The sequence below is a fragment of the Garra rufa genome, chromosome 16, assembly GCF_049309525.1.
Source record: "Garra rufa chromosome 16, GarRuf1.0, whole genome shotgun sequence".
Lineage (NCBI taxonomy): Eukaryota > Metazoa > Chordata > Actinopteri > Cypriniformes > Cyprinidae > Garra > Garra rufa.
Window position 1 is genome coordinate 32,389,134 of NC_133376.1, and position 27,933 is coordinate 32,417,066.

At 37.4% G+C, this 27,933-nt stretch overlaps 1 protein-coding gene across 1 annotated transcript; it reads left to right on the forward strand.

The window, feature by feature from the left end:
- The first annotated feature begins 637 nt into the window (after positions 1-637).
- On the forward strand, positions 638-27,848 carry inppl1b (inositol polyphosphate phosphatase-like 1b). Its single transcript, XM_073820354.1, has 27 exons — positions 638-1,925; positions 5,987-6,050; positions 7,599-7,737; positions 9,358-9,496; positions 9,606-9,746; positions 9,836-9,923; positions 10,604-10,693; positions 11,447-11,569; positions 11,663-11,777; positions 11,858-11,958; positions 12,432-12,534; positions 12,631-12,827; positions 13,694-13,811; positions 15,509-15,605; positions 18,057-18,195; positions 18,425-18,524; positions 18,663-18,751; positions 18,947-19,028; positions 21,773-21,859; positions 22,444-22,551; positions 22,691-22,779; positions 22,890-22,977; positions 24,807-24,962; positions 25,228-25,309; positions 25,414-26,221; positions 26,340-26,455; positions 27,612-27,848. Exons 1-27 carry the CDS (start codon positions 1,789-1,791, stop codon positions 27,703-27,705), a joined length of 3,690 nt encoding a protein of 1,229 aa, XP_073676455.1. The 5' UTR covers positions 638-1,788; the 3' UTR covers positions 27,706-27,848.
- Positions 27,849-27,933: the final 85 nt, after the last annotated feature.

Genomic DNA, 27,933 nt, shown 5'->3' on the forward strand with positions numbered 1-27,933 from the left:
ATCAGTGTTTTGGAAAATTTACATTCAGTGGCTCCATTCTGGTGTGTAACACTTTTCACCATTCAGTTAATTTGGAATGGATAAAATCAAGTTCAAAAAGTAGTAGTAGTGAAAGTAGAGTAGGTTGCTAACAGCAATTCAAGCTGATTTGACAAATGCAAAATTTAAATGCAAATCAGATCCAGATATCAAAGCTGTAACCAGAGCAGAGGTGGGAAGGTGTGTGTGTCAACCTTTTAAAGTTTACATATGTGTGGGGATAAAAATAAACACTATTTTCATTCCATGATCATTTTTCTTCATCTGTGCTGTTGGCACTCCAATTGCTGGCACTTCTGAAAGCTCCCGCATGTACAAAAACCCCAACCCTCATATGACCTAGAGTGGTCTATTGCCACAACACCGAACAGACAACACTACAGATGAAGGGTGTGGTAGAAACTTCTAGGGACCGCCTGACTTCCTTCATAGCTACTTAATAGTGGAAAAACAATGACTTTTTATAGCCCACTCACAACAAACAGAGATTTGGGGGAGGAGTGCTTTATTTGTGTTTGGTGGTGAGGTTTGCAGACTGTTTTTGCTGAGTAGTGAGGGATGGCGTTAGGCAAGCAGCTGGAAACAGAAAGAGAGAAGAAAAGGAGGCCAGGAGAAGGAGGAGAAGGACAAAACAAGAGACGCAGAAAAAGGGGGATGATCGTATCCATATGGTGGAGCTTGTATTCTTCACTTCCTGAACAGAGAGAGGGAGACGGAGAGACGGAGAGAGAGAGAGAGAGCTGAGAAGCCAACAAGGAGTAAGAGAAAAACAACTGGAAGCGTAGCACAGTAACCCAGATCTTCTGAAGCTGTGAGCAGAGCATGTGACAATGATTTAGCTAGAGTGTGATTGTGAATGGGACGGGTTTTTCTGAAGATCCCCAGGAGGGACAGAAAGAAAGAACGAGTGAGTTCCTAAAGCGCTGTGGTCAAATTCATTCACCACAGATGATGTGAGGTCACTTAAAGGAATTCAGGTTAGTGTTTTCATTTTTTTTCTGCTCTCGCTTCCTCCTCTGCCATCTGGAGCTGTGAAGCACTTCCTTCCATTTACCAGGGGTCCATCCCTTTTTGATTTTACATTTACATGATGACCCTCTTGGTCTTCCATCTTTGCGTATGGAGTCAAGCATCTTGGCGAACCTCTGGCTATAGTTAACTGACCCTTAGTGGAGTTTGCAGACATCAGCTGAAGTTCTCAGAGGGGTGTCGCCTTGCCCTTATAAGGCGAAACCAACCGAGTGGAAAAGTATTTGAATTTGTGGTGGTACTGCTCTACTGCCTTTCATATCTGCACAGTCTGGAGCTGTTGCTTGTCTTCACTCTTGGTTCCTCTTCTTGGATGAGTTTGCTGCCAGACAATAAGAGCGTTTGTCAGTGGGGTGGGCAGCATGCGTATGGACGCTCTGTCATCCACCTCAGTCTCACTTTGTAGTGAGCTCTCACAAGTGGAGTCGGCGCAGATCACGAGAGGAGGAGGCCGGTCCTGGATCTGCCCTCAAGCCAAATACACATTCTGCCTTTAAAACGCACATGCTCATGGGAGGGCAAACACAATAGACAGTGTAAACAACTAAGCTTTTGGATGTCGTAATGCTCTCTGGATCTGACAGTCTAGACCTCCGTTTTTGGCATCAATGGAGATCAACAGTTTCAATATGAAATCTTTCATCTAACTTGTGTCAACCGCTCTGGGTTTGGGAAATAAGACTGTAGGATACTCCGCTAGGACATTCTATTGAAAGCAACATGACAACAGCAGCGTGGTACCATCGAGACATCACCCGTGTCCGAGCTGAAGAGCTGCTGGCCCGTGCTGGGAGAGATGGCAGCTTCTTGGTGAGGGACAGCGAATCTGTGCCTGGAGCCTACGCCTTGTGTCTGCTGTGAGTACAACACCTTTAAACTGGAATACACTACATGTTGGTTGCTACCTGATCTCATAACGAAAACAAACCTTTTTTGCAAGTTGCGAAATACGTACCAATAAGCACAAATCACTGTATTTTCCAAAACAGTTATGATTACTGCTTTATATGTTTCGCTATCCGGGCCTTACAAGCTTGCTTGGTAGCTCAGCCGACACAGAATTAAACTTAGGATGCAGAATCCTCAGGTACGAATCCCATGAAAAACATGACTAACAATAATAAAAAAAAAAACTTAAAGATGAGAGATGGAAAAAAAAGCTAAAACGCCAGACTTGCGATTGCGTTTTTACATTACATTCACTTTTGTTCATACTATCAGGTAGGTTTAGGTAATTATAATGCAGTGACACGTACAAAACCAACGTCACATAAAATGTACCATAAGTATAATTATATGTTCTAAAAAATGCTCTTCAGAGACACTGAGTGGACATTTAACATCGAATATGTCACAAAATCTACACAAGTACATACATAAGTGAAAAAGTTCCCACAGGTATGTTTTTGTCATGAGATCAGGTTGGTCTTTTGCACACATATGCAGTCTGATGAGTCAATGCTATCTGCCAAAAGGCAGGACCAATTTGCAGATTTTGGGTGGTCAGAATTGACCGATTTTATCCAAAATTAACAGTGTATAATGGGAACATACTCCTACCAGTTTTGATTGAACCAGGATTTTCAGCCATATAACTAACACATATAGTTTTAATTTGTCATGCATCTTCTACCAACAAGGTGTTTTTGTGTTCAGAACAACATATAATCTGGCACTGTGTTATAATCAGTCAATAGGGATTATGCGCAACAGGCTTCCGTTTTCTGCTAAACAGGTCTCGTTGCTTCCGGTTCACGCGTTTTGCATATGCCTCTTTAAATATGAACATGATTTACTCAAGATTCCTTCAAAGTAGACACTAAAAATGATCATAACCAATGTCCATCACATATGTGTATTGATATATAAAAGTTTTAAATTTTTGTTCTTTTCACTAACATTTATATATAAATATCGAATGAAACGTCCACAATAAACAGCTGGCTTGTTTAACTGATTACCTTAAAAGTCCGTCGATATCGCCATTATTTATTACGGCTATTAACACGTTCTCCGACAAGCGGAAGCAATGAGACCTGTTTTCCGGGGTTGGTCAGGTGACGTTCGACATATACCCTATTGGTGTTTGTTGACCAGTTTTCCCTTTTACAAAATCCCACCTTTTTTAAAAAAAAAAAAAAACTGTTCAGACTTTAAAAGTCATGTAGTGTATTCCAGCCTTTACACACACACACACACACACACACACACACACACACACACACACACACACACACACACACACTTAATTGTGATGTGAAAAATGTACCTAGAATGAGTTTGGCACCACACCCAGCTGTCTATTCACAGCACTTCCTGGTGATGCACAATTACATTTTCAACAGGGTTAGTTCACCCAAAAATGAAAGAGGAAGGACTACAATAGTTCATTGACTTATTGACAATACCTGGTAACTATTGTGATTTACTTAAAGGGTTAGTTCACCCAAAAATTTAAATCATCCCATGATTTAATCATCCTCAAGGCATCCTAAATGTATATGACTTTCTTCTTTCAGATGAACCCAATTGGAGTTATATAAAAAAAAATTCTTGGCTCTTCCAACCTTTATAATGGCAGTGGGTGAGTGTTTTTGTTCAACAGTCTAAAAGAAATCCAACAAAGCATATCCATCCATTATAAAAAAAGCGCCTCACACAGCCCTGGTGAATAAAGGCCTTCCAAACAGAAACAATTTAAAACGTTATAAACAATAATCTCTAGCATGTTCTGTACGCAGAAGCCATTCCATCCGGTTGGAAGTCGGTGTAACGCATATGCCGGTGAGAATATGCTAGTCTTATGAGAACCAATGTTTGTTTACAGGAGCAAAGGAAGCAAAGTTTCTTACTTTAGTCTCCTCTTAGCTTATATCGAAACCCTCCAACATTGCTCCATACAAATCCTCTCATACGTGAACTGTTTTGTTTTGCTGTCTCCTCTGCACATCCACGTTCATCAGTTTTCATCAGCTACTCATGTGCTACTCACAAGTCATCCACCCAGAATGTCTTCTGTGTATGACAGTTAGCGCAAGCTAGAGAAAACTGTTTATAACATTTTAAATATGAATATTTTTCTTACAAAAACGCATCTATTCACTATAGGAGGCCTTTATTCACCCCCTGGAGCTGTGTGAGGCACATTTTTATTATGGATGAATGTGTTTTATTGGATTTCTTTTGGACTGTTGAACAAAAACACCGACCCACTACCAATATAAATCTTGGAAGAGTCAGGACATTTTTAATATAACTCCAATTGGATTCGTCTAAAGGAGAAAGTCATATACATGCCTTAAGGGTGAGTAAATCATGGGCTAATTTAAATTTTTGAGTGAACTAACCCCTTAAGTAAATCACAATAGTTACCAGGTATTGTCAACAAGTCAATGAACTATTGTAGTCCTTTTCTACAGTCTGTGCCTGTGAGATGAATTCTACAGCCATGTGTCTGCCTTCCCCATCAGGTTTTAGCAGAACTTTGGCAAGGCCAAGTGACTGAGGCTACCTTTCTGATAGTTTAGTGCTATCTCAATGCACATGAGCTCCAGAGACTCAGTCTACAGCAGTCCCTCACTTGGTCAGCTTTGTTCAGGCCTTAGTTTTCCCTGTTTTCCTCCTGTCTCTGGCCCCTGTAGGAGGGAACAGGCTCCAGTGACCGCACTGCTTTCTCTCCGCTGCAGCCCACAGCCAGACACATTCCTGAAGGCTGAGCCCTCCAGCTCCCTACTTTCTTTCTTCCATTCTCTCTCATTCATTCTCCTTTTCGCTCGTTGGCTCGGGCTCATTCTTTCCCTTTGCCCTCTACCTCATCTCTGAAACAGTTCACATGCAAAACATCTACTCACGCAGTCACACTTCCTCTCTGCTTTGTTTCTCTTCTTTTAGATTACCTGGAAACACTGAGCTTTCGAATTGTCTTCATTGGGCTCAGTCGAATATGTGTTCCAGGTTGTGTGGCCAAATGCAAATAAGCACAAATTCTGGTTTATCTAACCTCCAATGGTCACAGAAATATGATCTTGTATGATATGATAGATACCGATAGCCTCATTGGCCACATTAACAGGCCTTTTATTTTACTGTGGCCTATATGGTATAAAATAACTTTTAACCTACTTTCAGAATTGCTAATATTGTTTCATGAAGCCACACAATGTCCCATTTATGTGTTTATTTAAAGGGTTGGTTGGCTTCCATTAAACATCAGATGAGAAGTTTGATCTGATCTCTTTTATACAAGCTGATGAAATGTTAAAAAATGTGGTACACAGAAAATGTGCAGTCTAATGAAGCCATGTGTGACCCTGGACCACAAAAACAGTCATAAGTAGCACAGGTATAATTGTAGCAATAGCCAGCAATACATTGAATGGGTCACAATTGTTATTTTTTTCTTTTATGCCAAAAATCATTAAGATATTATGTAAAGATCATGGTCCATTAAGATATTTTGTAAATTTCCTACAATAAATATATCATAACGTAATTTTTGATTAGTTATATGCATTGCTAAGAACTTCATTTGGACAACTTTAAAGGTGATTTTCTCAATATTTAGATTTTTTTGCACGCTCAGATTCCAGATTTTCAAATAGTTGTATCTCAGCCAAATATTTTCCTAATAAACCATCCATCAATGGAAAGCTTATGTATTCAGCTTTTAGATTATTGGAATTGACCCTTAGGACTAGTTTTGTGCTTCACATATGAGTTTAAAACAGACTGTAGTTTAAGGTGGTATTCAATGAAAGTCTTGCTTTCCCTGCCTAACATCTCCTATTGTGCTTCATTGAAGAAAGACCTTCACTACATTCTAATAGACATGACCATATTGATTTTTGGGTAACTATAGCTTTAAGAATATTTGTTTTATTAAATTTTCTAAAATTTAGTCTGTCTGTTTTGTCCATAGGTTCCAGCGACATGTTCATACATACCGAATCCTCCCTGATGCAGATGGGTTACTGGCTGTGCAGGTGAGCAGACAAAAGTTTGGTAATCGTATGCATAGTCACAAGTAAGAAAATAAATGAAGGTGAAAATTATGCCTTGTTGATGGTTTTACCTTTGAATGAATTTGCAATTACACATGGAAATTACTTGACACTCATCTAGCTACTTTCACTTCTTCTTCTTCAAAAAAGAAGCAGACTTGTTCTTGTCTGCTGTCTGAAGCATGCAGCTGCGTGGTTTCAAATTGACCCCGGTGGCACTCGCTGTCAAGAAAATGTTTCACGCAGATTCCTCCTGCACCCACGCTCCTGATCTAGTTGGGAATGACTGGAATGGGTTTGTCTGTCTGTGTGGAGATTAAAATATGTGTGACATAATTGTTTCTGTGTCAAAGTTTCTGGCCAGGCCGCAGTACCAGCTGTGTTGAGATGGGATGAGATGTGTTGGTGTTTCATTTAGAAACACTCAACCAGTAAGGTGGATTTAATGCTTGTTTCCTATTTAAAACACAGACAAGAGTCGTATTAAATTACTTTCTATTGTGAAAAAGAGACATTTTCTGAATATTCTCCCCCTCCCAGTGTCTGATTTCCTTTAATCGCTTTTCAAGAGCTCCACTCTTGGAAAGAAAACATGCTGCTATTTGGAGATTTTAGGGGAAATAATTAAACGTCTTTGCCAAAATGGTTTCATCGGCCATGCTTTCAAAATACAAGCTTCTAAAAAAAGGCATTCAAAGAGCCGGTTATTTTATTTGTCATGATGCCTGATGGTTTAAGTAGAGTATGCGTGTGTTTTTGCCCTTGTTTGCACAGTGGGTAGCTGGCTAGTGGCTCTTCGCGGTATGTAGAGTTTGGCAGACGCTAGAATGAGGGCATCATAATGTAATTGTATCTTTGGTCCATAAAGCGGAAAAACTGAAATGTTTTGGGAGTTACCCTACCTAGACTAACTTCTTGTTGTGGCGAACCTAGAAGTTCTGCATTTTCTGCCTTGCCTTTTTTAGGTTACACAGGATTATAGAGTCTCAAATTATTTTTGGGCACACAAGTTTAATAGGTCTGTCAGAATTCCAAATATTTGTTATTTAATAAAAAGTTAGCCAATTCCTGAAATATAAATAAAAAAACGTAACCTCCGGTTTCACAGACAAGGCTTGAAGTTCCAGACTAAAATGCATGTCTGGGCTGTTTTAACTAAAAGAAAACCTGCACTGACATATCTTAAAATATTAAGATATTAAGGCACGTTTATAAAAGATACTTAAATGTCCTAATTGAACTGTGGCCTAATCCTGGCTCAACCTAGATCATGTCTGTGACTAACTAGGCCTAAAATTATTAGTTTGTAATAAAGTTCAGGATCTGTCATTGTACATATTTTGAAAGTTGTTACACTTCTGATAGTATGACTTGTCCTGTAACCTTCTAATACACTGATGTTCGCTTTCTCACCTTCACATAACTAGGATAGAATTTTAAAATTTTGTAAAGCATAGATATATTGTCCTGCTGTAATTGATTTCTGAATTTGTTTGCATATGTATTGAGTCGTGTGTGTTTTTGTTTCAGGCCACGCAGGGAGTGCAGGTGAACTGTTTCCGTACTCTTAGCGATTTAGTTTTGGGTTATCAACACCCACACAAAGGTCTGGTGGCCCCATTGCTTTACCCTGTTTTGCGTGAATCAGACCCCAACGATGAGAGCTCAGGTAAAGTCTAAACTGAAAAATAACATAATCTTTCAATAAAGATGTTAGAAGTGCTTTAATTTTTCAACTTTAGCTTTCAACCAACTGCTTTGTGCTGTCAAGAATTAACTTTTGTTATACAGGATGTGCACTTACGTCATGGTTTGGTCAGTTACCCGGATGCACGGCCATATTAGAGATACTCGGATGTAATCAACAGCATGTGTTGCACAGTTAATGTAGTACTGAATACGCTGTTCTGCTAATTTATGCTGTCTAAACCACGGAAAAAATGTGTGGAAGCTGCTAAATCATATAGAGAATGACTCAGTAAGCAAGAAATGGTGCAATATTGTGACAAACTAAAGTTAATAGGTTGTAAAGATATGTACGAGCAGTATTAATTAAGATATTAGCCTAATATTTCACCTGCCTGACTGGAAATGATAAGAACAAACAGAAATGTTGTCAAGATTCTTCCCGTGGAAATCCTGGTTTAGTTTTGCCAACCACAAACGCCTTTTGTTCCACTTTTAGCGGTCTATAGTACTCCAAATGTTTTTCTTGGTCTAACCGATTATAGTACAGCCCAAAACATGACAATAATTTACTATTTTCAGCGGCAATAATCAGCGAAATATGTTTTATTCTGTTCAGTAACATTGTTTACATTCAGTGCTGCAATATGGCTAATTCATGATGCATCATGAAAACACTATTATGATTATTTAACTTATATCACCTTATTTTTATGTTATTTTTTAATACGTTTTCACATGGAAATAAGTCTATGGCCGAGACTTCCGGTTCATTAGCCGCTATAGGGAAATAATGAGAAGAAAAACAAGGTTCAGTGAATGATAATACTGTTTGCACTAGTGTGCTCATAATTAAGATAATGCATTAAAATAATATGGTAAGACACACCAGTTTGCAATAACAAGCGGCAAAACAAGCTGTTTTGTACAGCTAAAAATAGTTGGACGTGGATGAGACCGGAAGCTAGACCTATAAAATTTACAAATGGCTGCTATTTGAATGGTTTCAGAAAACCATTATTAATTTATTACAATAATAAAAGCATGCTGTGAATATTTACCTTTATTATACATGTAACAGACATTAAAACTGACTGAAGTAGCCTACTTCAAACCTAAAGCAGTATTTCAGTAACGACTCAAAAAACGACATTTAAGGAGTAAATTGTGATAACAGTAACGTCTCTGAACGATTCACTGACTGAGTCTGAATCAAACCGCTAACTCCGAGTTAGAAGCAGATTAATGAATCTTTTTGATTGACTCTTTAAAAAGAACCAATTCAAAAGAGTAATTTGTTTGCGAATCGAACATTACGTCTTTTCTCAGTGTTTGTTGTGACAGAAAACGTTGTGGTGCGCGGCTGACATCCGACGAAACCGCATATGGAGGGACACAAAGTTTTCCCCACTGGTTTCCCAAAAGAGATTTCAACTTACTGTCGCTTATTTTTATTTTGGTTTTCGCATTTGCGACCGTTTTATTCGCGTTCTGGAGCAACAAGTTATTATCCTACATTGTGTGAGGCTGCTATGACGCACTTCATCCCACAGGCACAACATTGAAATGTTTAAGCTTAAATGTAGGTGTCTTCTTGGTGCAGATGGTGACGATGAGAAGCCAAGTTCAGCATTTGCCACCCCTCCACCACGTGCAATGTCCCCTGCAGGCCAGCCTCCACCTTCCAGTTCAGCAGCCCCTCATTTACTGCTGCAGAGGCTTCAGGAGCTCAGTCCAAATAGGTACATTAATTTACACATGATTTATAGATCAATATCAACCTTTTGGATTATAAACCACTGTCTGTGACTGTATGTAAAACTATCAATGTACCAATGTTTACCTCTGCAGTGCAGGCTGTGAGATTGTCTCCTTACTGGATGAGTATCTGCATGGTAATGTGTGTAAAGACCTAGAGAATGTGAAAGGGGGCGCATCAGGACTGCAACACTTTCAGTGCATCCTCAGTCGCGCATGTGACAGTCTGCACAGGTGCTGTTTCTCTTTGTCCCTTTACACACTGATGCTATTATATGCAATAAGAACATGTGAATAATGACTGTTACGTTTGTTTACCACAGTGAGATTGACCAGACTCTATCAAGTTTGGAAACCTTAGCGAAAGTGTTTGATCATCCTAGCGGCCACCTAACCTTCAACACAATGCAGGTACAACCCTCTAAATGTGATTCAACATCACTTTTACTATTGCTCATATTTCTTATTAGTATGATAATTTGAACAAAGCCATGAGCCCCTGACCTTAAGTATTATTTTAGTGTATAATAGCTTAAATAATCACTCATGCAGCTTGCTGAGGAAAGGTTTACTGTTACTTTTTTAAGTGACTTACTTATTTCACTGATGGACTGATGGACCAATGGTTCCCAAACGTTTTGATTTAAAGTCCCCATTGTCCAACACAATGTTCAAAGGGCCCTTAATACAACCAAGTTAATTCCTCTGGTACTTCTGTTGTAAATATGAAAAAAGCTGCTTTTTTTCAGCTTTTTCTTTTATTAACAACAGCCTGATGTGCTAATCAATGCATTTAAAACATATAAAGTTCTCTTAGGCCCCCTAGTGGGCTTTGGTCACTGGGTTGAGAACCAGTGCCTTAGATCCCATAAATGGGATCAGAATATCAACAGGCAATTTTTTTTTAACTTATATGGCGTTTAAATAGACTCAAAAGTCGCGCGCACGAAAACCACGAGCACGCGAATGAAGCAAGCGCGCAAAACAGACCCACGAGAGGAAAATAACAACGCGAGAGCATACTGTGCAAAGACATCAATGTCTCCTTTACCTTATATATTCATGTTGCCTCATAAGCTCTTTTTTTTTAGAATACAGGCAAGAGCCCTGAAGAAAACATGGACAATCTACTTCACAAGCTCTCTACCCTCTGTAACCTGTTGTCATCGCTGGAGAGGAGGGTATGGCACATACAGTTGAAGTCAAAAGTTTACATACACCTTGCAGAATCTGCTAAATGTTTTTTTTTTTTTTTTTGTCTATCGATAGTTGTTCATGAGTCCCTTGTTTGTACTGAACAGTTAAACTGCCTGCTGTTCTTTAGAAAAATTCTTCAGGTCCACAAATTTGTTGGTTTTTCAGCATTTTTGTGTACTTGAACCCTTTTGAATGCATTGTTTTTTCTTCTAAAGCATCAATAAGCGTTTGAACCTTCTGTGAAAATCATACAGTCATTGTTGGAAAGGGTTCAAATACACAAAAATGCTGAAAAATCAAATAATTTGTGGGACCTTAAGGATTTTTTTAAAGAACAGCGACCATTTTAACTTTTCAGGACTAACAAGGAACTCATGAACAACTATCACCAAACCAAAAAAAAAAAAAACACATCTGTGGATCATTCAGGTAACAACAAAGTATTAAGAATCAAGTGTATGTAAACTTTTGAACAGGGTCATTATAAATTCAATTCTTATTTTCTCTTGAGGACTGTATGTAAACATTTTTTTATGTGAAATATCTTATTCAGGTCAATACTAAATAAAAAATAACAAGCATTTTGTATGATTCTCTTATTTTGGTCAAATAATTAACATTTTGCAGATTCTGCAAGGTGTATGTAAACTATATGATAAATACAGCATGCAAACACACACACATACACATCACCTTTTTGTATTTTTGTCTTTATGACGATAACCATGTCTTTTCAGGTTCTCAAAGCTTTACAAGAAGCTGTAACCAATCACAACTTATCTTTGCAACCATCCACTCCTCCTGAATCAGTCACGGCCCCCAAAAAACACACCAGACCTAATACTGTCCACAGCTTTCAGGTAACAAATTAGTGTCTGTTGTTTCCCTCACATGTTATGTTTTAACTATGAAAGTGTTTGCATTTATTTATGTGCATGTGTTTGCATGTCAAGGTCAAGGTGGTCAGGTACGGCAGGCAAACAGTGTCGGTAGACATAGATACAGGAGTGCTGCTGTTTGACAGGAAGACTGGCTCATTCGGCGTGGAGACTGTCACACAAGACAGGAGTGAGTTTATCTCACCTTCAATCTCCATTATTGTGATAGAAGGGTAGTAAATGCTAATGTCTAATGCTTCTATGTTTTAGTCGTACAGTTGGTGAAGATTCAGAGAGGCCCTGCCAAGCTGAAAATGATCATAGACAGTCATCACAATCCACCAAGAGAACTTGTGTTTGAAAGCATGAAGGTGAGGAGAAAGACTTGAATTAGATTACATTAAAGGATTAGTTCACTTCCAGAATAAAAAAACCTGATAATTTACTCTCCCCCATGTCATCTAAGATGTTCATGTCTTTTTTTCTTCACTCAAAAAGAAATTAAGTTTTTTGGGAAAAATATTTCAGCATTTTTTTTGTCCATATAGTGGACTTCAATGGGACCCAACGGGTTGAAGGTCAAAATTGAAGTTTCAATGCAGCTTCAAAGGGCTCTAAATGAGGAATAAGGGTTTTATCTAGTGAAACAATTGGTCATTTCCTAAAAAATGTTAAAATCCTGGAATGTTTTCCTCAAAAACCTTAATTTGACTGAAGAAAGAAAGACATGAATATCTTGTATAACATAGGGGTGAATAAATTATCAGGAAATTTTTATTCTGAAAGTGAGATAATACTTTAAATTGTCTGATAAATAAATCTGATATACTGATGTTTCCCACAGAAACGAGAAGCCTTCTGTCGGCTGCTGCAGCTTATGAAAGCTGCTCACTCCCAGCAGTCCGAGCTTGATGTCATCTCTGTGTTCGTAGGCACCTGGAACATGGGTATGGACATATAGTTTAACATTAACAGTCAAACAGATTATGACCACAACTGTTACAGCACAGCATTGAATTGTTTTTACTATATTTTGCCTGCAGGGGGCACTCCACCACCTGGTTCACTTCAGTCCTGGGTTACTTGCTGTGGCCTGGGTCTCACCCCAGATGAGTCCATTGCCTCCCTGCCTCATGATATCTATGCAGTGGGCACTCAGGACAACCCGCAGGGCGAGAGAGAATGGGCTGAACACATCAGAGCCACGCTTCGGAGTGCAACCAACATTGACTTCAAACAGGTCTGATCTTCATAGTCCAAAACACTCCGTTTCTTTTTCTTATGTGATCACATATCTATATTAAAGAGATAATTCAGCCAAAAATGAAAATTCATTAATTACTAGGGTTGTGCAATAAATCACATGCGATTGTCATGCGTATCTCATCAGTAAAGCCGGTTCTGTGATTAGTAGTAAATCTCCATCACGTGAGTTCAGATGGCGCGGTATTTAAAACACTGAGCCGTAGATCACTGAAAAGCTACGCAATATCGCGTTCAAAATCGAATGCGATTCATATTTTAAATGTTTTAAATACCGCGCCATCTGAATGCACGTGATGGAGATTTACTACTAATCATAGAACCGGCTTTACTGATGAGATACGCATGACAATCGCATGCGATTTATTGCACAGCCCTATTACTCTCATGTCGTTCCAGACCTGTAAGACCTTTGTTCATCTTCAGAACACAGATTAATATATTTTTGATGAAATCCGAGAACTTTCATTATTTTGTCATTATTTTCATTTTTTTTATACACAAAAAGTATTCTCGTAGCTTCATAAAATTACGGTTGAACCACTGATGGTTCAGGTGTCCTACTATGGACTATTTTGTCAATGATCTTGGTACCTTTTTGGGCCTTGAATGTGATAGAACTCTTGCTGTCTATGCAGGGTCAGAAAGCTATCAGATTTAAACAAAAATATCTTAATTTGTGTTCAGAAAATGAACGAAGGCCTTACGGGTTTGGAATGACATGGGTGAGTAATTAATGACAGAATTTTTATTTTTAGGGCTAACTATTCCTTTTAATTATTATTTGGATGTGTTAAATTGTTCACTGTTGCTTATGAGGGTGTTTTTGTGTTTCTCCTGTAGGTGGCAGTACAGTCCCTTTGGAATATCAGACTGGCTGTGTTTGTGAAACCAGAGCATGAAGGGCGCATCAGTCAAGTAAACACAGCTAGTGTAAAAACTGGCTTGGGGAACACACTCGGTACTAATCTGTTTTGCTCAAACGAACAAATAAATACACTCACTAACACTTTTATCACCCATCTTATATCTACCAAGTTACAAATAAATCATACTTAGAGCTGCACAATTAATCGTTAAAAGATCGCGATCTCGATTCGACCCCCCTCACGATCTTAATCCAGCATTTATACGATTCAGCCAATTATATTTTATTTATATATTACAAAACTTTTGCTAGCCTAATTACTGCACAGACTGCTGTGAGCTGATGCAGTGACAGGTTCGCCGTTCTCTCCAACATTACATAACCATTTAAACTTCATCTTCTGCGCACATTCTGTCAGATGCAATTCATGGCGCCTCTGTCTCAATATACTGTACAATTCACATAAAATGATAACTCAGCGGCAGAGTTCCACTCACGCAGCGGCGTAATGTCCACTGGGGACACGCTTTTCAAAATCCCGTTGGTGTCCACCCACTTTCAAATGGTTTTGTTAAAGTAATTTCTTGTATTGTAGAATGCACGCTCAGCGCTGCCGAGAGTTTCGCGGGATTGTTAAAACGAAAGTAAAACCCGGACGCGCTTTCAGAAGCAATTTTAATACCCTGCGTTTAGAGAGCGACTCCCTAATGCGCTCAAATTAAGCTACATAAAATATCTAGGCTGTTATTAGTATGTGGGCTATAAGTTGTGTAGTTGTGTAGATAGCTCTGTATCATGCTTGGAAAATTCGGTCTCTATTAGCACTTTGAATATTGAAAGAGTAGTAGCCTACTTTGATCGTGCCAGATTTATGGACCGGCAGAGCAATGGAACAATATATGAGCATGACGATCCATTAACCCCTTAACTGTTACTCCCATTTTTGAACAGAGACGTGAAAATGAAGAATTGAATCTTAAATCTTAATAATTCATAGACAAGAAAATTTAGTAATATGAATTTGATGTACATTTTCCATGTTAATTCAATGTCTGATTTTAAAATGGCGTTCCAAAGGATGCATTTTGAAATTTTAAGTTTTCATCTGATATATCATTTCTTATTATTTCTAATGTGTAATAGGGAAAAAAGGCAACAAGAAAGTCTGTCTGAGTAAAAGGTCAGAACTCCTGTTATGAAGTAGATTTTTGAGGTGCACTCTTGCCATAAATGAATCTATGAAACTCTTGTCATAAATTATTTTCCTACATAATTTGTAACACAAAAAAGTGTTAGGCCTTAGACCTTAGGCCTTAGACCTTTCCAACGATATATAGTTTGTCATGATTAGATTAGGATTTATTTGTAAAATGGTGAAGTAAACTTGGGCATTCCACAGAGTGGACGTTGACAGCTATGAAAAAATGGTTGACACAAAAATAGGCTAGTGTTTCTAGCTAAGAATCTTTAAATCGCTTTACTCTGACATAATACCTTTGTATGTTTATTTTTTAATGTTTAATTTTTTTGTTTACATTATTACATTATTTTTCATTACATTTCTTTAAATTTAAAGCAAAGTTTATTTTGTCTTATTTCACTGCTATTTTACTGTTGTTTGTAAACTAATTTTCAGGGGTAAATCTTTAAAATAAAAAAAAGTTCTCCAGAATCGTGAGAGAATCGTGATCTTTTTCTGAGCAAAAAAATCGTGATTCTCATTTTATTCATAATCGTGCAGCTCTAATCATACTGTTATTAATATGTTTTTTTTCTTCTGGTTGTTACAGGAAATAAGGGAGCAGTAGGAGTTTCACTTCTCTATAATGGCACCTCAATGGGCTTTGTGAATTGCCATTTGACTTCTGGTAGTGATAAAGCACTCAGGTATTCACACATATCTTTAAAACAGAGCAGGGGATTTCAAATGTGGTGTCGGACAACCTCAACAGTTAAAACTGCAGACAACGTTTCAGCCACAAAACATACAAATGACAATTCTGTCATTAATTACTCACCCTCATGTAGTTCCAAACCTATTAGACCTTTATTCATCTTCAGAACACAAATTAAGACATATTTGATGAAATCCGAGAATTTTTTTGACCCTGCATAGACAGTAACACAACTGACACGTCCAAGGCCCAGAAAGGTATTAAGGACATAGTTCATGTCACATCAGTGGTCAATTGTAATTTTATGTAGCTACAAGAATGCTTTTTTGACCACAAAAACATATTGGACCAATTTGAATTGTGCACAGAATGCTATATTTTATAGTGATCTAAAGGGGTAGTCGAATCTAAAGGGGTAGTCTATTAGATTGTGGCTGCCATAAGCTGTCAAATGCAGCTTTACTGAGCTCAACGGCTCTGACCTGAGCTGTCTTCCTGTTACTTTTGAAATTGTCAACGCATAGGATGAGCTTGTCCAAATACCCACACTTGTGGTCTTTGCGCTTGACCACTTGTCTACTTACTTGACGTATTTCCTGTATTTGGCTCAAGTGTTCAAGTGGGTGTGAAGACCACAAGTGTATGTAGAACTTTTCATTACCCGATGGAACACACTTATAGTGTTTTGAAAATGCAAATGTTTACAGAGCTTTATTTGAATTTTGAATACATTGCATTTTAAAAATAAACTTGTAAATGTCTGTTTAGGAGACTCTATAACAGATGACACAAGAAATTGTTGAATGAAGTAATTTTATTTCTTTGCGCACAAAAAGTGTTTTTGTAACTTCATAAAATTAAGGTTGAACCACTGATGTCACATGGACTATTTTAACAATGTCCTTACTACCTTTCTGGGCCTTGAACATGGTAGTTGTGTTGCTGTCTATGCAGGGTCAGAAAGCTCTCATATTTTATTAAAGATATCTTATTTTGTGTTTTGAAGATGAACAAAGGTTTTATGTGCGTTAAGAGGACTGTGCTTTGGCATTTTTAAGACCTGGGACACTCTTGCGCAGTTGCTTCCTGTTGCGTGCATGTGCTCTCAAGTGCCCGAGACTGCAAGTGTGGGTATTTGGACAAGCCCAATAACGCTGTGCGTTTTAAGGCACTTCAGTGGAACTTTAAGTGTGATAAGATTGTGTTACTATGTGTTGATCACTACTGTTCAAAAGTTTGGAGTCATTTAGTTTTAATGAATAATTTTATTCAGCAAATTAAATTGATCAAAAGTTACAGTAATGACTGAAAAGATTTCTACTTCTAGTTTTACTATTCATCAAAGATCCTGAAAAAAGAATATCTTTTTACAAAAGTATTAAGCAGCACAATTGCTTTCAACATCGGAATCGAGTCAGCATATTAGGATGGTTTCGGAAGCATCATGTGGCACTGAAGACTGGAGCAATGGCTGCTGAAAATTCAGCTTTGAATCACAGGAATAAATTACATTTTAAAATATATTAAAATAGAAAGCATTAAGGTTGTATACACTACAAGTCAAAAGTTTTTGAAAATAATGATTTTTAAGGTTTTTTGAAGAAGTCTCTTCTGCCCTGGCCCATAGCTTCATTTACTATTGAAAATAACTGTTTTCTGTTTGAATATTTTAATAATTTTAAAATGCTATTTATTCCTGTGATTTCAAAGCTGAATTTCTAGCATCATTACTCCAGTCTTCAGTGTCACATAATCATTTAGAAATCATTTTAATATTCTGATTTGCTGCTCAAAAACATTTATTATTATTGTTGAAAACAGCTGAGTAGAATTTTTCAAGTTTCTTTGATAAATAGAAAGTTACCATTTCCATTTCCTTTAAAAAAAAAAAAAATATATATATATATATATATATATATATATATATACTGTCTCCAAGCCTTTGAATGGTATAGTGTATAATGTTACAAAAGCTTTTTATTTCAGACAAATGCTGATCTTTGAATCTTTCTATTCATAAAAGAATGCTGAAAAAGTTTACTCAACTGTTTTAAATATTGATAATAATAATAATAAAACATGTTTCTTGAATAGCAAATCAGCATAGACTGGAGTAATGGTGCTGAATCCTTTGCTTTGATCACAGGAAAAAAATTAAATTTTAAAATATATTTAAACAGAAAACAGCTATTTTAAATAGTACAAATATTTCACAGTAGTATTGCTTTTGCTGTATTTTGGATCAAATAAATGCTTGGTGAGCAGAAGAGACTTACTGTTCAAAAAGTTTTGACTGGTAGTGTATTTTTAAAACTATTACTGTTTTTGCTGTATTTACGATCAAATAAATGAGTGAGCATAAGAGACAAAAACATCTTGTACACCCAGAATGGTTGTGTATGTGTGAGTGTCTGATTTGCATTGTTCCTCTTTCTCGTCTTAGGAGGAACCACAACTTCCAAGACATCCTCAGACTCTTGTCTCTTGGAGAAAAGCAGCTCAGCACTTTTGACATCAGCCTTCGTTTCAATCATCTCTTTTGGTGTGGAGACCTCAACTACCGCCTGGACCTGGATGCACTGGTCACATAGCTTATATCTGCTATATTTCTCTTTAAATTTTTAGTCACTCCAGCTTTACTTATTCCCGCTCACTGCTTTTTATTAACTGTGATCCACAGCCATTCAAACATTGCTCCAAGGAGACCCCATTAAGCGCACTGAATCATCTGACTTGTTCTGTGAATTTTTGTGCTCACTTGTATCATATATTGAAGGTCATCTGTCCCTGACCGTGGTCTCTCTTTTACAGGACATATTGAAGCATGTTTCAAAGCGAGAATTCGAGGAGCTGATGTGCGCAGACCAATTGACCAGAGAGCGGCACAGAAGAAAGGCCTTTTTTAACTTTAGTAAGAACCACGGCTGCTCTTCTCCTCCCACGGACACCACAGACACATGAAATTAATAGATGTGATTACACAACAGCATGTTGAACAAAAAAGCATTAACTGACACTTTCATATTTCGTTCTTGCTCTCTCTGTTAAGAGGAGGAGAAGATTTTGTTTCCACCCACCTATCGGTACGAACGTGGGTCAAGGGACTGTTACCTATGGCAGAAATACAAGTCCAGTGGGGTAAAACTTTTCATTTATTCTATCAGCCTTTGTTGTTAATGACATCCTAACATCCTATTTGCACTTATAGTGACCTGTGAATCAAAATGAGTGAAATGAGTCATTATGTGTGACAACAGAAGAGTACAATGACTCATCTTATCCTTCTTGTTTTGTATTGTTTTGTTTTACTATAACTATTCAAACCTTCTTCAGGTGCAAGTCAATGGACCCTCATGGTGTGATAGAGTTCTGTGGAAGTCCTACCCAGAGTCTCACATAGTCTGTACCTCATATGGTATGTTATTCCTATATCTTGCTATTCTTATTCTCATTAGTGTTTAAGAAGCTTATAGGTGGGCTATATACCAGTAGACACGATTAATCAGTAGAAATTTGTCAACCAGTGGAGATTTTGGACTATTGTCTATTGTGGTTACACACTCACGTGATGTTGCTGTGCAAAGTGGTCACGAAAACGTATCATTTGCACTGTTTTTTTAAGCAATGTGGTTTAAAAACAAGTGATCTTAAGCGACTGAAATGCAGTCCGCAGTGAAAGACAACTCAGACGGTGCTCATTTTTGCCGCTTTATAGGCCTTGAACGGTTAAATACACACAATTGCATGTATTAAAAAGGCCTGTCTTTGACAGTATCCTTGTAAACACATTAATTTAGGGCTTAAAGGAGAAGTTCACTTCCAGAACAAAAATTTACAGAGAATTTACTCACCCCCTTGTCATTTAAGATTTTTATGTCTTTCTTTCTTCAGTCGTGAAGAAATTTGGTGGAAAACATTTTAGGATTTCTCTCTATATAGTGGACTTTTGTGGTGCCCCCGAACTTCCAAAAAAACAGTTTAAATGCAGCTTCAAATGGCTCTAAATGATCCCAGCTGAGGAAGGAGGGTCTCATCTAGTGAAACAATTGGTTAGTTTCTAAAAAAATTGATCATTTCTATACTTTTTAACCTCAAATGCTTGTTTTGTCTAGGTCTTCGTCAACTGTGTATTCCTGTTCATGAAAGTTAGGGTAGGTCTTATTTTCTTCTCCAACTTTAAAATCACCCTACATCGCTGTTTTACCTTTTTTTGTAAAGGGCGTTTGATCTTTACGTGTTCACTTTATAAACACTGGGTCGGTACTTCTGCAGCGATGTAGGATAATTTTAAAGTTGAACGAGAAAATAAGATGGAAGTTTTTCGACCTACCCTAACTGTTTTCAACTGGAATAGACTGAGTTGACACAGAGCTAGACAAGATGAGCATTTGAAGTTAAAAAGTATATAAATTGTCAATTTTTTAGAAAATAACCGATCATTTCGCTAGATAAGACCTTTTTTTCTTGGCTGGGATTCTTTAGAGCATTTAAACTGCATTTTGGAAGTACAAACTCGGGGGCTATATGGAGAGAAGTCGTGAAAGGTTTCCTCAAAAAACATACTTTTTTCACGACTGAAGAAAGAAAGACATGAACATCTTGGATGAAAAGGGGGTGAGTAAATTATCTGTACATTTTTGTTCTGGAAGTGAACTTATCCTTTAAGTGGGCAGCTCTTAAAGTGACAGCAGTCAAATATTCCTGCTGTCTGTCATTTATGTTAATCAAACAACAAAAGAGAGAAAATCTCTTACTGCTCTTGACTAAATCACTTTTGTAACTTTAATAATAAGAAATATTTAATTTCAAAGTGAAGAATATGCAGTGTCTTATACATTTGATTACTTTATACAATAGCACATGTATTATTTTTTTTCTATTGTAGTTTTTTTGTCGAGTTGTTAGTATTTAGTTTCCTATTCTTGTTTAATCACTGAATGTTTTCTTGTTTTGAGTTTTTTAAAACTGTTTTCTATTTGAATATTTTAATAATTTTAAAATGCAATTTATTCCTGTGATTTCAAAGCTGAATTTCTAGCATCATTACTCCAGTCTTCAGTGTCACATAATTCTTTAGAAATCATTTTAATATTCTGAATTGTTGCTCAAAAACATTTATTATTATTATTCCGTTGGAAACAGCTCAGTAGAATTTTTTTTTAATAAATTTCTTTAATTAATAGAAAGTTCAGAAGAAAATAAAAGTTTATTATTATTATTTTACAAGTATTTTTTTTTTCATTTAGGCTAGTATTAGTTTGCTGTGATACTGGTGACAAAATTATGAAATTTCTATGGTATCAAAAAAATCCTATTTAAAGCAAAAACAACTATATAGTGATGTATATAATTACCGTGAAATAAAATTCATATTGTGATGTAAGATTTTGGTCCTATCACCCACCCCTATTGTTTAGTGTCTGCATAATACATCAAGAAGGTAGACAAACTCCCTTGTTGGTTTGCACTTTAGCTTGAAGGGAGTAACTAAAACATTGGAGTGCTATTTTTGTACAATTTTGGAATGAAATGTTTGTAGTTATCCTGCACTACAAAGGTTTACTTTGGGTACGAATGTAGGTCTGTGGTCCACAATCAGAGTCATATCCTGTCTGTCTGTCTGTGTGCTCTACAAACATGTGAATTCAGCTTCCTCAGCAAAGGCCTCCAACTTAAATAATGCCAGTGTGTATTATCACAGCCAACACTGACCAGATGCTTAGTCTTTCATATCTACTTCACATTAGTGTTTTTAGTGACTATTTAAATGGCAGCATTCAATGGAATGTGAATGTGATGTTCAAATTGATAGTTCACCCAAAAATGAAAATTCTGTTATTAATTACTCAACCTTATGTCGTTCCAAATCGGTAAGACCTTCGTTCATCTTTGGAAAACAAATTAAGATATTTTAATGAAATCTGAGAACTTTCTGTCTATGCAAGTTCAGAAAGCTTTCAAATTTCATCAAACATATCTTAATTTGTGTTCCGAAAGTGAACGAAGGTCTTGAGGGTTTGGAATGACTTATCTCTTTATTGAACTCCACCCCACTCACATTCACTCACTTTAAGAATTGAACAGATTTTCTAAGCATGTACCACAAAAGGGCAAGTAATAATGAATATTTATACGTGATCCTTTGATTGTGTTCATCAGGATGCACAGATGACATCTTCACCAGTGATCACTCTCCTGTTTTTGCAACTTTTGAAGTGGGTGTGATATCACAGTCTCCCAGAGCAGGTATAGAGTCCTTTTCAGCTTGAGTCTCTGACACTGGAGGTTTGACCTTTAGGTCATTGTGTAACTCAAGGAGTTATATTAGGGTTTGCTGAACATACATTTTATTAAGGAACCACCATTTCCCTTTGCCACCGTACACATTTTTTTTTTCCAAGGCTGGTTAATTCTAACAGCACCAGTATGGTTACGCCTCAAACAATTTCAACTTTTAGATCATTTTTTTAAACTTTCAGACCATTTAGTCACCCACATATTGTTCCAAACTTATAAGACATTTGTTCATCTTAGGAACTCAAATGAAAATACATTTTTTTATGATATCTTAAAGCTCAGAACAAACCACATTGGTTGTTTGATTGATTTAAAACTTGATATGTGAGGACAAAAAGCATATTGATCCTCTTCAGAAGCCTTTGATAAAATGTTTTGATTTATGTGGATTTCTTTTGCAATCTTTCTATGAACTTTTAATGCATAGATGTTTTGCTGGAATGGACTATCATAATTTTATCATTTTTTAAATGATTATTTGTTTAGTGTGATAACCATCTCACAGTCGTCTTTTTCCATCTCTGCGGATGTAGAATTGGGTTCAGAGAGAGCCAGCATTGAGCTGGAGGCGATTGAGGCCATAGTGAAAACTGCTAGCAAAGCCAAGTTTTTCATCGAGTTCCACTCCCGCTGTCTAGAAGGTATCTTTTGTGCAATAATCAATCAGACTAGCAAGCATGCAATGTTTCATTGCCAATCTGTTTCCTTTTAAAATGTCAGGAGGTCATGGGATGAATGTGACAGATCTTTTTTTTACTTTATGCTTCTCCTTCTGTGTAGAGCCTCGTCGTTCTGCTGAGAATGACTCACAGTGTTGTGAGGTACCAGGGTTTCTAAAACTTGGCTGGTCTTCAAAACAGTTCCCCAAGGTTGTGATACAGACCATTTGGCTCACACTTATTTAGAGTAATGCTCTGTTTAATAAGGATTAGACACTTTCGGTTGGTACACCAAATCATCTTTTGTCCCTCTTTTACAGCTCCACCCAGTGTTCTCAGATTTAGAGCATCTCCGGGATCAGCACTTGCTGTTGTCTGTGAAGTCATGTGATGGCTTTGAGTCATACGGTACATGTCAAGCTCATCATATCTTTTTGAATGAAGTTTCTCTGAAACAGTAGTTTGGTTTTTAGAAACCATTTCATCATAACCAGTAAAATTCACATCCTCTTAATTTCTAGTGAATTAAAGAGAACCCTGGGTATTAAGACTTGCACGGCTTAATATGGTGTACATGATGTTTCTTACTGAAAAATGTAGTGGAAAACCCATTAAGGATTTACATTATTTAAAAAATACAGATTGTTTTATACATATTTTTGACTATGGGGGGCACCATTATTTAGATCACGTGAAATGGTTGCTCTCGGTGAGCCACTGGCACTACCTTTTGCTATTTTTACTGCAACACAACTCTGAATACACAACTCGAAAAATAAAACACTAATACGATGCCACATGCGGCTTTCGGTTGTAATTTTCAGTTGTAGGGCTACAAGAGAAGGTATGTAAGTCTTCACTGCTTTCCTAGCGAAAAGAAGAGGAGAAAAAATGGGAAGATGCCTGTGGATGAATAAAATTTCGTAAAGACTCGCGTCTTTGTTCTCTCCACTTCAGCCCTGATGCCTTTGAGGCTTTTAGTAGACCACTGCTACTGAAAGAGCTTACAAACAGCAGAGACAAGAAACACTAAGAGTTTCTCAGCACGGATTTCACTCTAGAGGTGTTTAGACTCCTTGTGGGAAAAAAAACGATGGTACGCATTTGGTTTAAGCCTATGCTTACATCCATCACCACCTGTAAGCTCTTTCAGTAGCTGTGGTCAATGTATCAGTTTTTTATTTTCCTAGTTGTGTTGCAGTGAAAATAGCAACAAGTAGCACCAGCAGCTCACAGAGCGCAACCATTTCACGTGATTGAAATAATGGCACCCCCATAGTGCAAAATATGTATAAAACGATGTGGATTTTTTATACACCGTAAATATTTCATAGGCTTTCTACTATATATTTCAGTAAGAGACATCGTCTATGTTATGCAAAGCCATACAAGTCTTAAAGGAGAAGTTCACTTCCAGACAAAACTTACAGATAATTTACTCACCCCCTTGTCATCAAGGTGTTCGTGTCTTTCTTTCTTCAGTCGTGAAGAAATTGTTTTTTGAGGAAAACATTTTAGGATTTCTCTCCATATAGTGGACTAGTTTGAACTTCCAATGCAGTTTAAATGCAGCTTCAAAGCGCTCTAAAAAAACTGACAATTTATATACTTTTTAACCTCAAATGCTCGTCTTGTCTATCTCTGCGTGTACTCTGTGTATTCCAGTTTAAGACAGTTAGGGTAGGTCAGAAAAACTCCCATCTAATTTTCTTCTCCAACTTCAATATTGTCCTACATTGCTGTTTTACCTTTTTTGTAAAGGCGTTTGCTCTTCTTTGATTTTGTTTTGGAGAAAACGGGAGTTTTTCGACATACACTAACTCTCTTGAACTGGAATACACAGAGTACACACAGAGCTAGACAAGACAAGCATTTGAGGTTTAAAAGTATATAAATATATATATTTTTTAGAAAATAACCGATTGTTTCACTAGATAAGACCCTTCTTTCTCGGCTGGGATCGTTTAGAGCCCTTTGAAGCTGCAATTAAACTGCATTTTGGAAGTTCAAACTCGCGGGCACCATAGAAGTCCACTATATGTAGAGAAATCCTGAAATTGTTTTTCTCAAAAAACATAATTTTATGACTGAAGAAAGGAAGACATGAACATCTTGGATGATATTAACTGTACATTTTTGTTTTGGACGTTAACTTCTCCCAGTGTTCTCTCTAAGGGCACTGTTGAAACATTGTGGTCAAATCGATTGTAAACATAATGGGAGTTCTACCATTTCAGGAGAGTGCTGTGTGGCTCTTCGCTCAGTAACAGGCAAATCATCAGATCCATTTGAGACTTGCTTGATTCACAGAGGAGAAGAGATGGGCTCTATTCGAGGACGAATCAGGGTTTATGTACCACCAGACCGCCGAAGGATCCGGGAAAGAGTCTATGGTGGGTAATCCACGTGATCTCACTCTATCGTTTCCTCAAATATACCCTGTTTTGTTTCCTCCTCTGCTTTGGCTTTGTTTTCACTTTTCTATCTACCATGGCTTCCTCTTTTGCTGCAGTGCTGCCTGATCCTGTCCAGATGAGTTCTGAGTTCTTCACTGAAATATGACTCCTAACGCACTGCTCGCTGAACAGCCATTGGCTTTGTCACAGATGACTATAGTATTTACACATTTAGACGTGAGACATGTCTTCTACATTACAGAGTGGCTCTGCATGGAGAACAATGAGAAGGAAATGACGAAGGATCATTTGTCTCGCCAGTCTTCCGCCGCATTCCCAACCCAGTGAGTCAAAAAATAGGCTTAGGTTAATAAATAGTGTTTACTTCATGTAGTAGTTTTATTCATATACTTGTTCATATACATCACACTTCATGTTTCCACTGTAGAGCACCATCATCCTCATATATGGCAGCACCGAACAGCTACACCAACCCTGCATACTTCATCTTTGAGGGGGTGCCTATGTTACGAAGAGTTGAAGAGATTCCCTCATCCAGCAAAGAATCCCAAATACTATGTCCCAAAGATGCTGTGATACAGCTCCCTAGAGTGACTGGAGGTCACAGCCATGCCAAAAGATCTGCTCGGAGGTCTGACTTCACTGAAATTGAGATTCCTGGATCTTTAGCATCTTATAAACCATCTTGCGAGACTCAAAGCGAACTAATGTCGACTGCATCCTCTTATCAGCTTTTCCCAGGTCCAGATGTTCCTAATACACCCCCAAACCAAAGACACACCACCACCTCCAATACATCTTTACAGTTACACTCCCATAAGAACAATATGACACAGGACTCAGTATTATCAGTCAAAAAAGTCACAAACTCCTACATGAACAGTTCTGTTTTTTCCCGGGACATTCAGACACCACTCAAAGAAAAAGTCAGAAAGGACTATCAAAAGATACACCAAGGTCGGCCCATGCCAGTGCGAAATGCTTTGCCAAAGCTGTACCCATATATATCCACAAGGGTTCCAGTTCAGGGCTCAGCGCCCTGGATAGTAGAGCAGCCAATGTCATCTTCAGGAGACAACTCACTTACAGCCCTCCAAATTGCAAAATCACTAAGTGAGGTGGATTTTCAGCCAGTAGACAGAAAGTACCAATTCAGTCAGATATCGTCTCATCAAAGGCATCATGGATATGATTATGGTTTAGCTAGTGAGAGAAACTACAGTTGGGAGAAAGAGGTGAGTTGAGTAATTCTCGGATGTGGATTATGTTGTTTAGTGCATTGTGTAAATATGGACTTTAGGATTAGCTTTGCGGTTTAGCTTTGATAAATACAAAGGCAATGTCTGTGCGCAGGTGTCAGTCTTGCATGGGGCACCAGAAACAGTGCGGGAGCTGCTCAGCACTCTGGGTTTGCAGCGCTACACGCTGGACCTCAGCCGTAATGGCTGGGATGATCTTGATTACTTCAGGTAAGGTTGACATTCTCAATTAAAAAAATTCTTGATAATTTACTCACCCCTATGTCATCCAAGATGTTCATGTCTTTCTTACTTCAGTCGAATAGAAATTAAGGTTTTTGAGGAGAACATTCCAGGATTTTTCTCCATATAGTAGACGTCAATGGTTGCCAACGGGTTGAAGGTTCAAAGTGCAGTTTCAATGCAGCTTCAAAAGGCTCTACACGATCCCAGTTGAGGAAAAGGGTCTTATCTAGTGATACAATCTGTAATGTTCTAAAAAAGTAAAATGTACATACTTTTAAACCACAACTGCTCACCTTGCACTAGCTCAACCTCACGCATTACGAAATCACACACACGTGACTGTAAAAAACAATTTGTTGAGTCAAATTGCCTTAAAATTTTAAGTTCAGTCAACTCAAAGTTTAGTCAACTTGAAATGTTAAGTTGTACTAAGTGACAACTTAGATATTTGTGTTGATTTAACTTAAAATTTTAAGGCAAGTTTTTTTTTAAGTCAACTCAAATATCTAAGTTGTCACTTAGTACAACATTTCAAGTTGACTAAATTTTAGTTGACTGAACTTAATTTTAAGGCACCAGGGTAACAAATTATTTTAAGTTGACTCAACAAATTGTTTTTTTTTACAGTGTAGGCGGAGTTACACTGTAAAAAGTTTTCACCAGATTCAACTTAAAAACTTAAGTTCAGCAGCTGCCTTCAAATTTTAATCTAAATCAGCTTAAAACTACAAGTCATTTTAACTCAAATAAAATAAAATGAGTTGATTTAACTTGTGAATTGAAATGACTTAAGTTGATTTAACTTAAAATTTTAAGGCAGCTGCTAAACTTAAGTTTTTAAGTTGAAACTGGTAAAAACTTTTTACAGTGTACTAACCCAGTGTTTACGAAGCGAATGTGCAAAGAAACGGCCTTTACAAAAAATTTTTTAGAAAGCGACCAATCGTTTCACTAAATAGTTACTTACTCCTTACTAAAACTTACTCCTCGGCTGGGATCGTGTAGAGCCCTTTAAAACTACAATTTGGACCTTTAACCTGTTGGCCACCATTGAAGTCCACTATATAGAGCAAAATCCCACTTTGTTTTTCTCAAAAACCTTAATTTCTTTTTGTTGCCAAATGTGTTTTTTCTCATGCAGTGGTATTACAGAGGAGGAGCTTTGTGCAGCAGGTGTGTCAAACCCATCTCATCGACGAAGAATCTTGGAGAACCTTCCCAAGATCTGGGACTGAACTGAAAAAAAGACTATCAGGTGTCATATCAGGAGACTATCAATGACAAGTTCAATATTTGTATTCTTAATAAATATTTTTTTATTCTTCATTGTAATTTCCAAAGTTTAATTTCCATTCATAATAAAGTTCATCACACAGTGTGTTCTGTCCCTGTGGTCCTAAACATACAGTATGGAGTAAACTACAGTTCAACACTTGCTTCTAGCAATCCAAACAAATTATATC

Bases quoted from the DNA above. Each gene is read 5' to 3' on its own strand.
- inppl1b (XM_073820354.1), top strand. From the start codon at position 1,789: ATGACAACAGCAGCGTGGTACCATCGAGACATCACCCGTGTCCGAGCT. The intron at 1,926-5,986 runs GTGAGTACAACA...TTTTGTCCATAG, and splicing joins GCCTACGCCTTGTGTCTGCT to GTTCCAGCGACATGTTCATA. The intron at 11,778-11,857 runs GTGAGTTTATCT...TCTATGTTTTAG, and splicing joins GACTGTCACACAAGACAGGA to TCGTACAGTTGGTGAAGATT.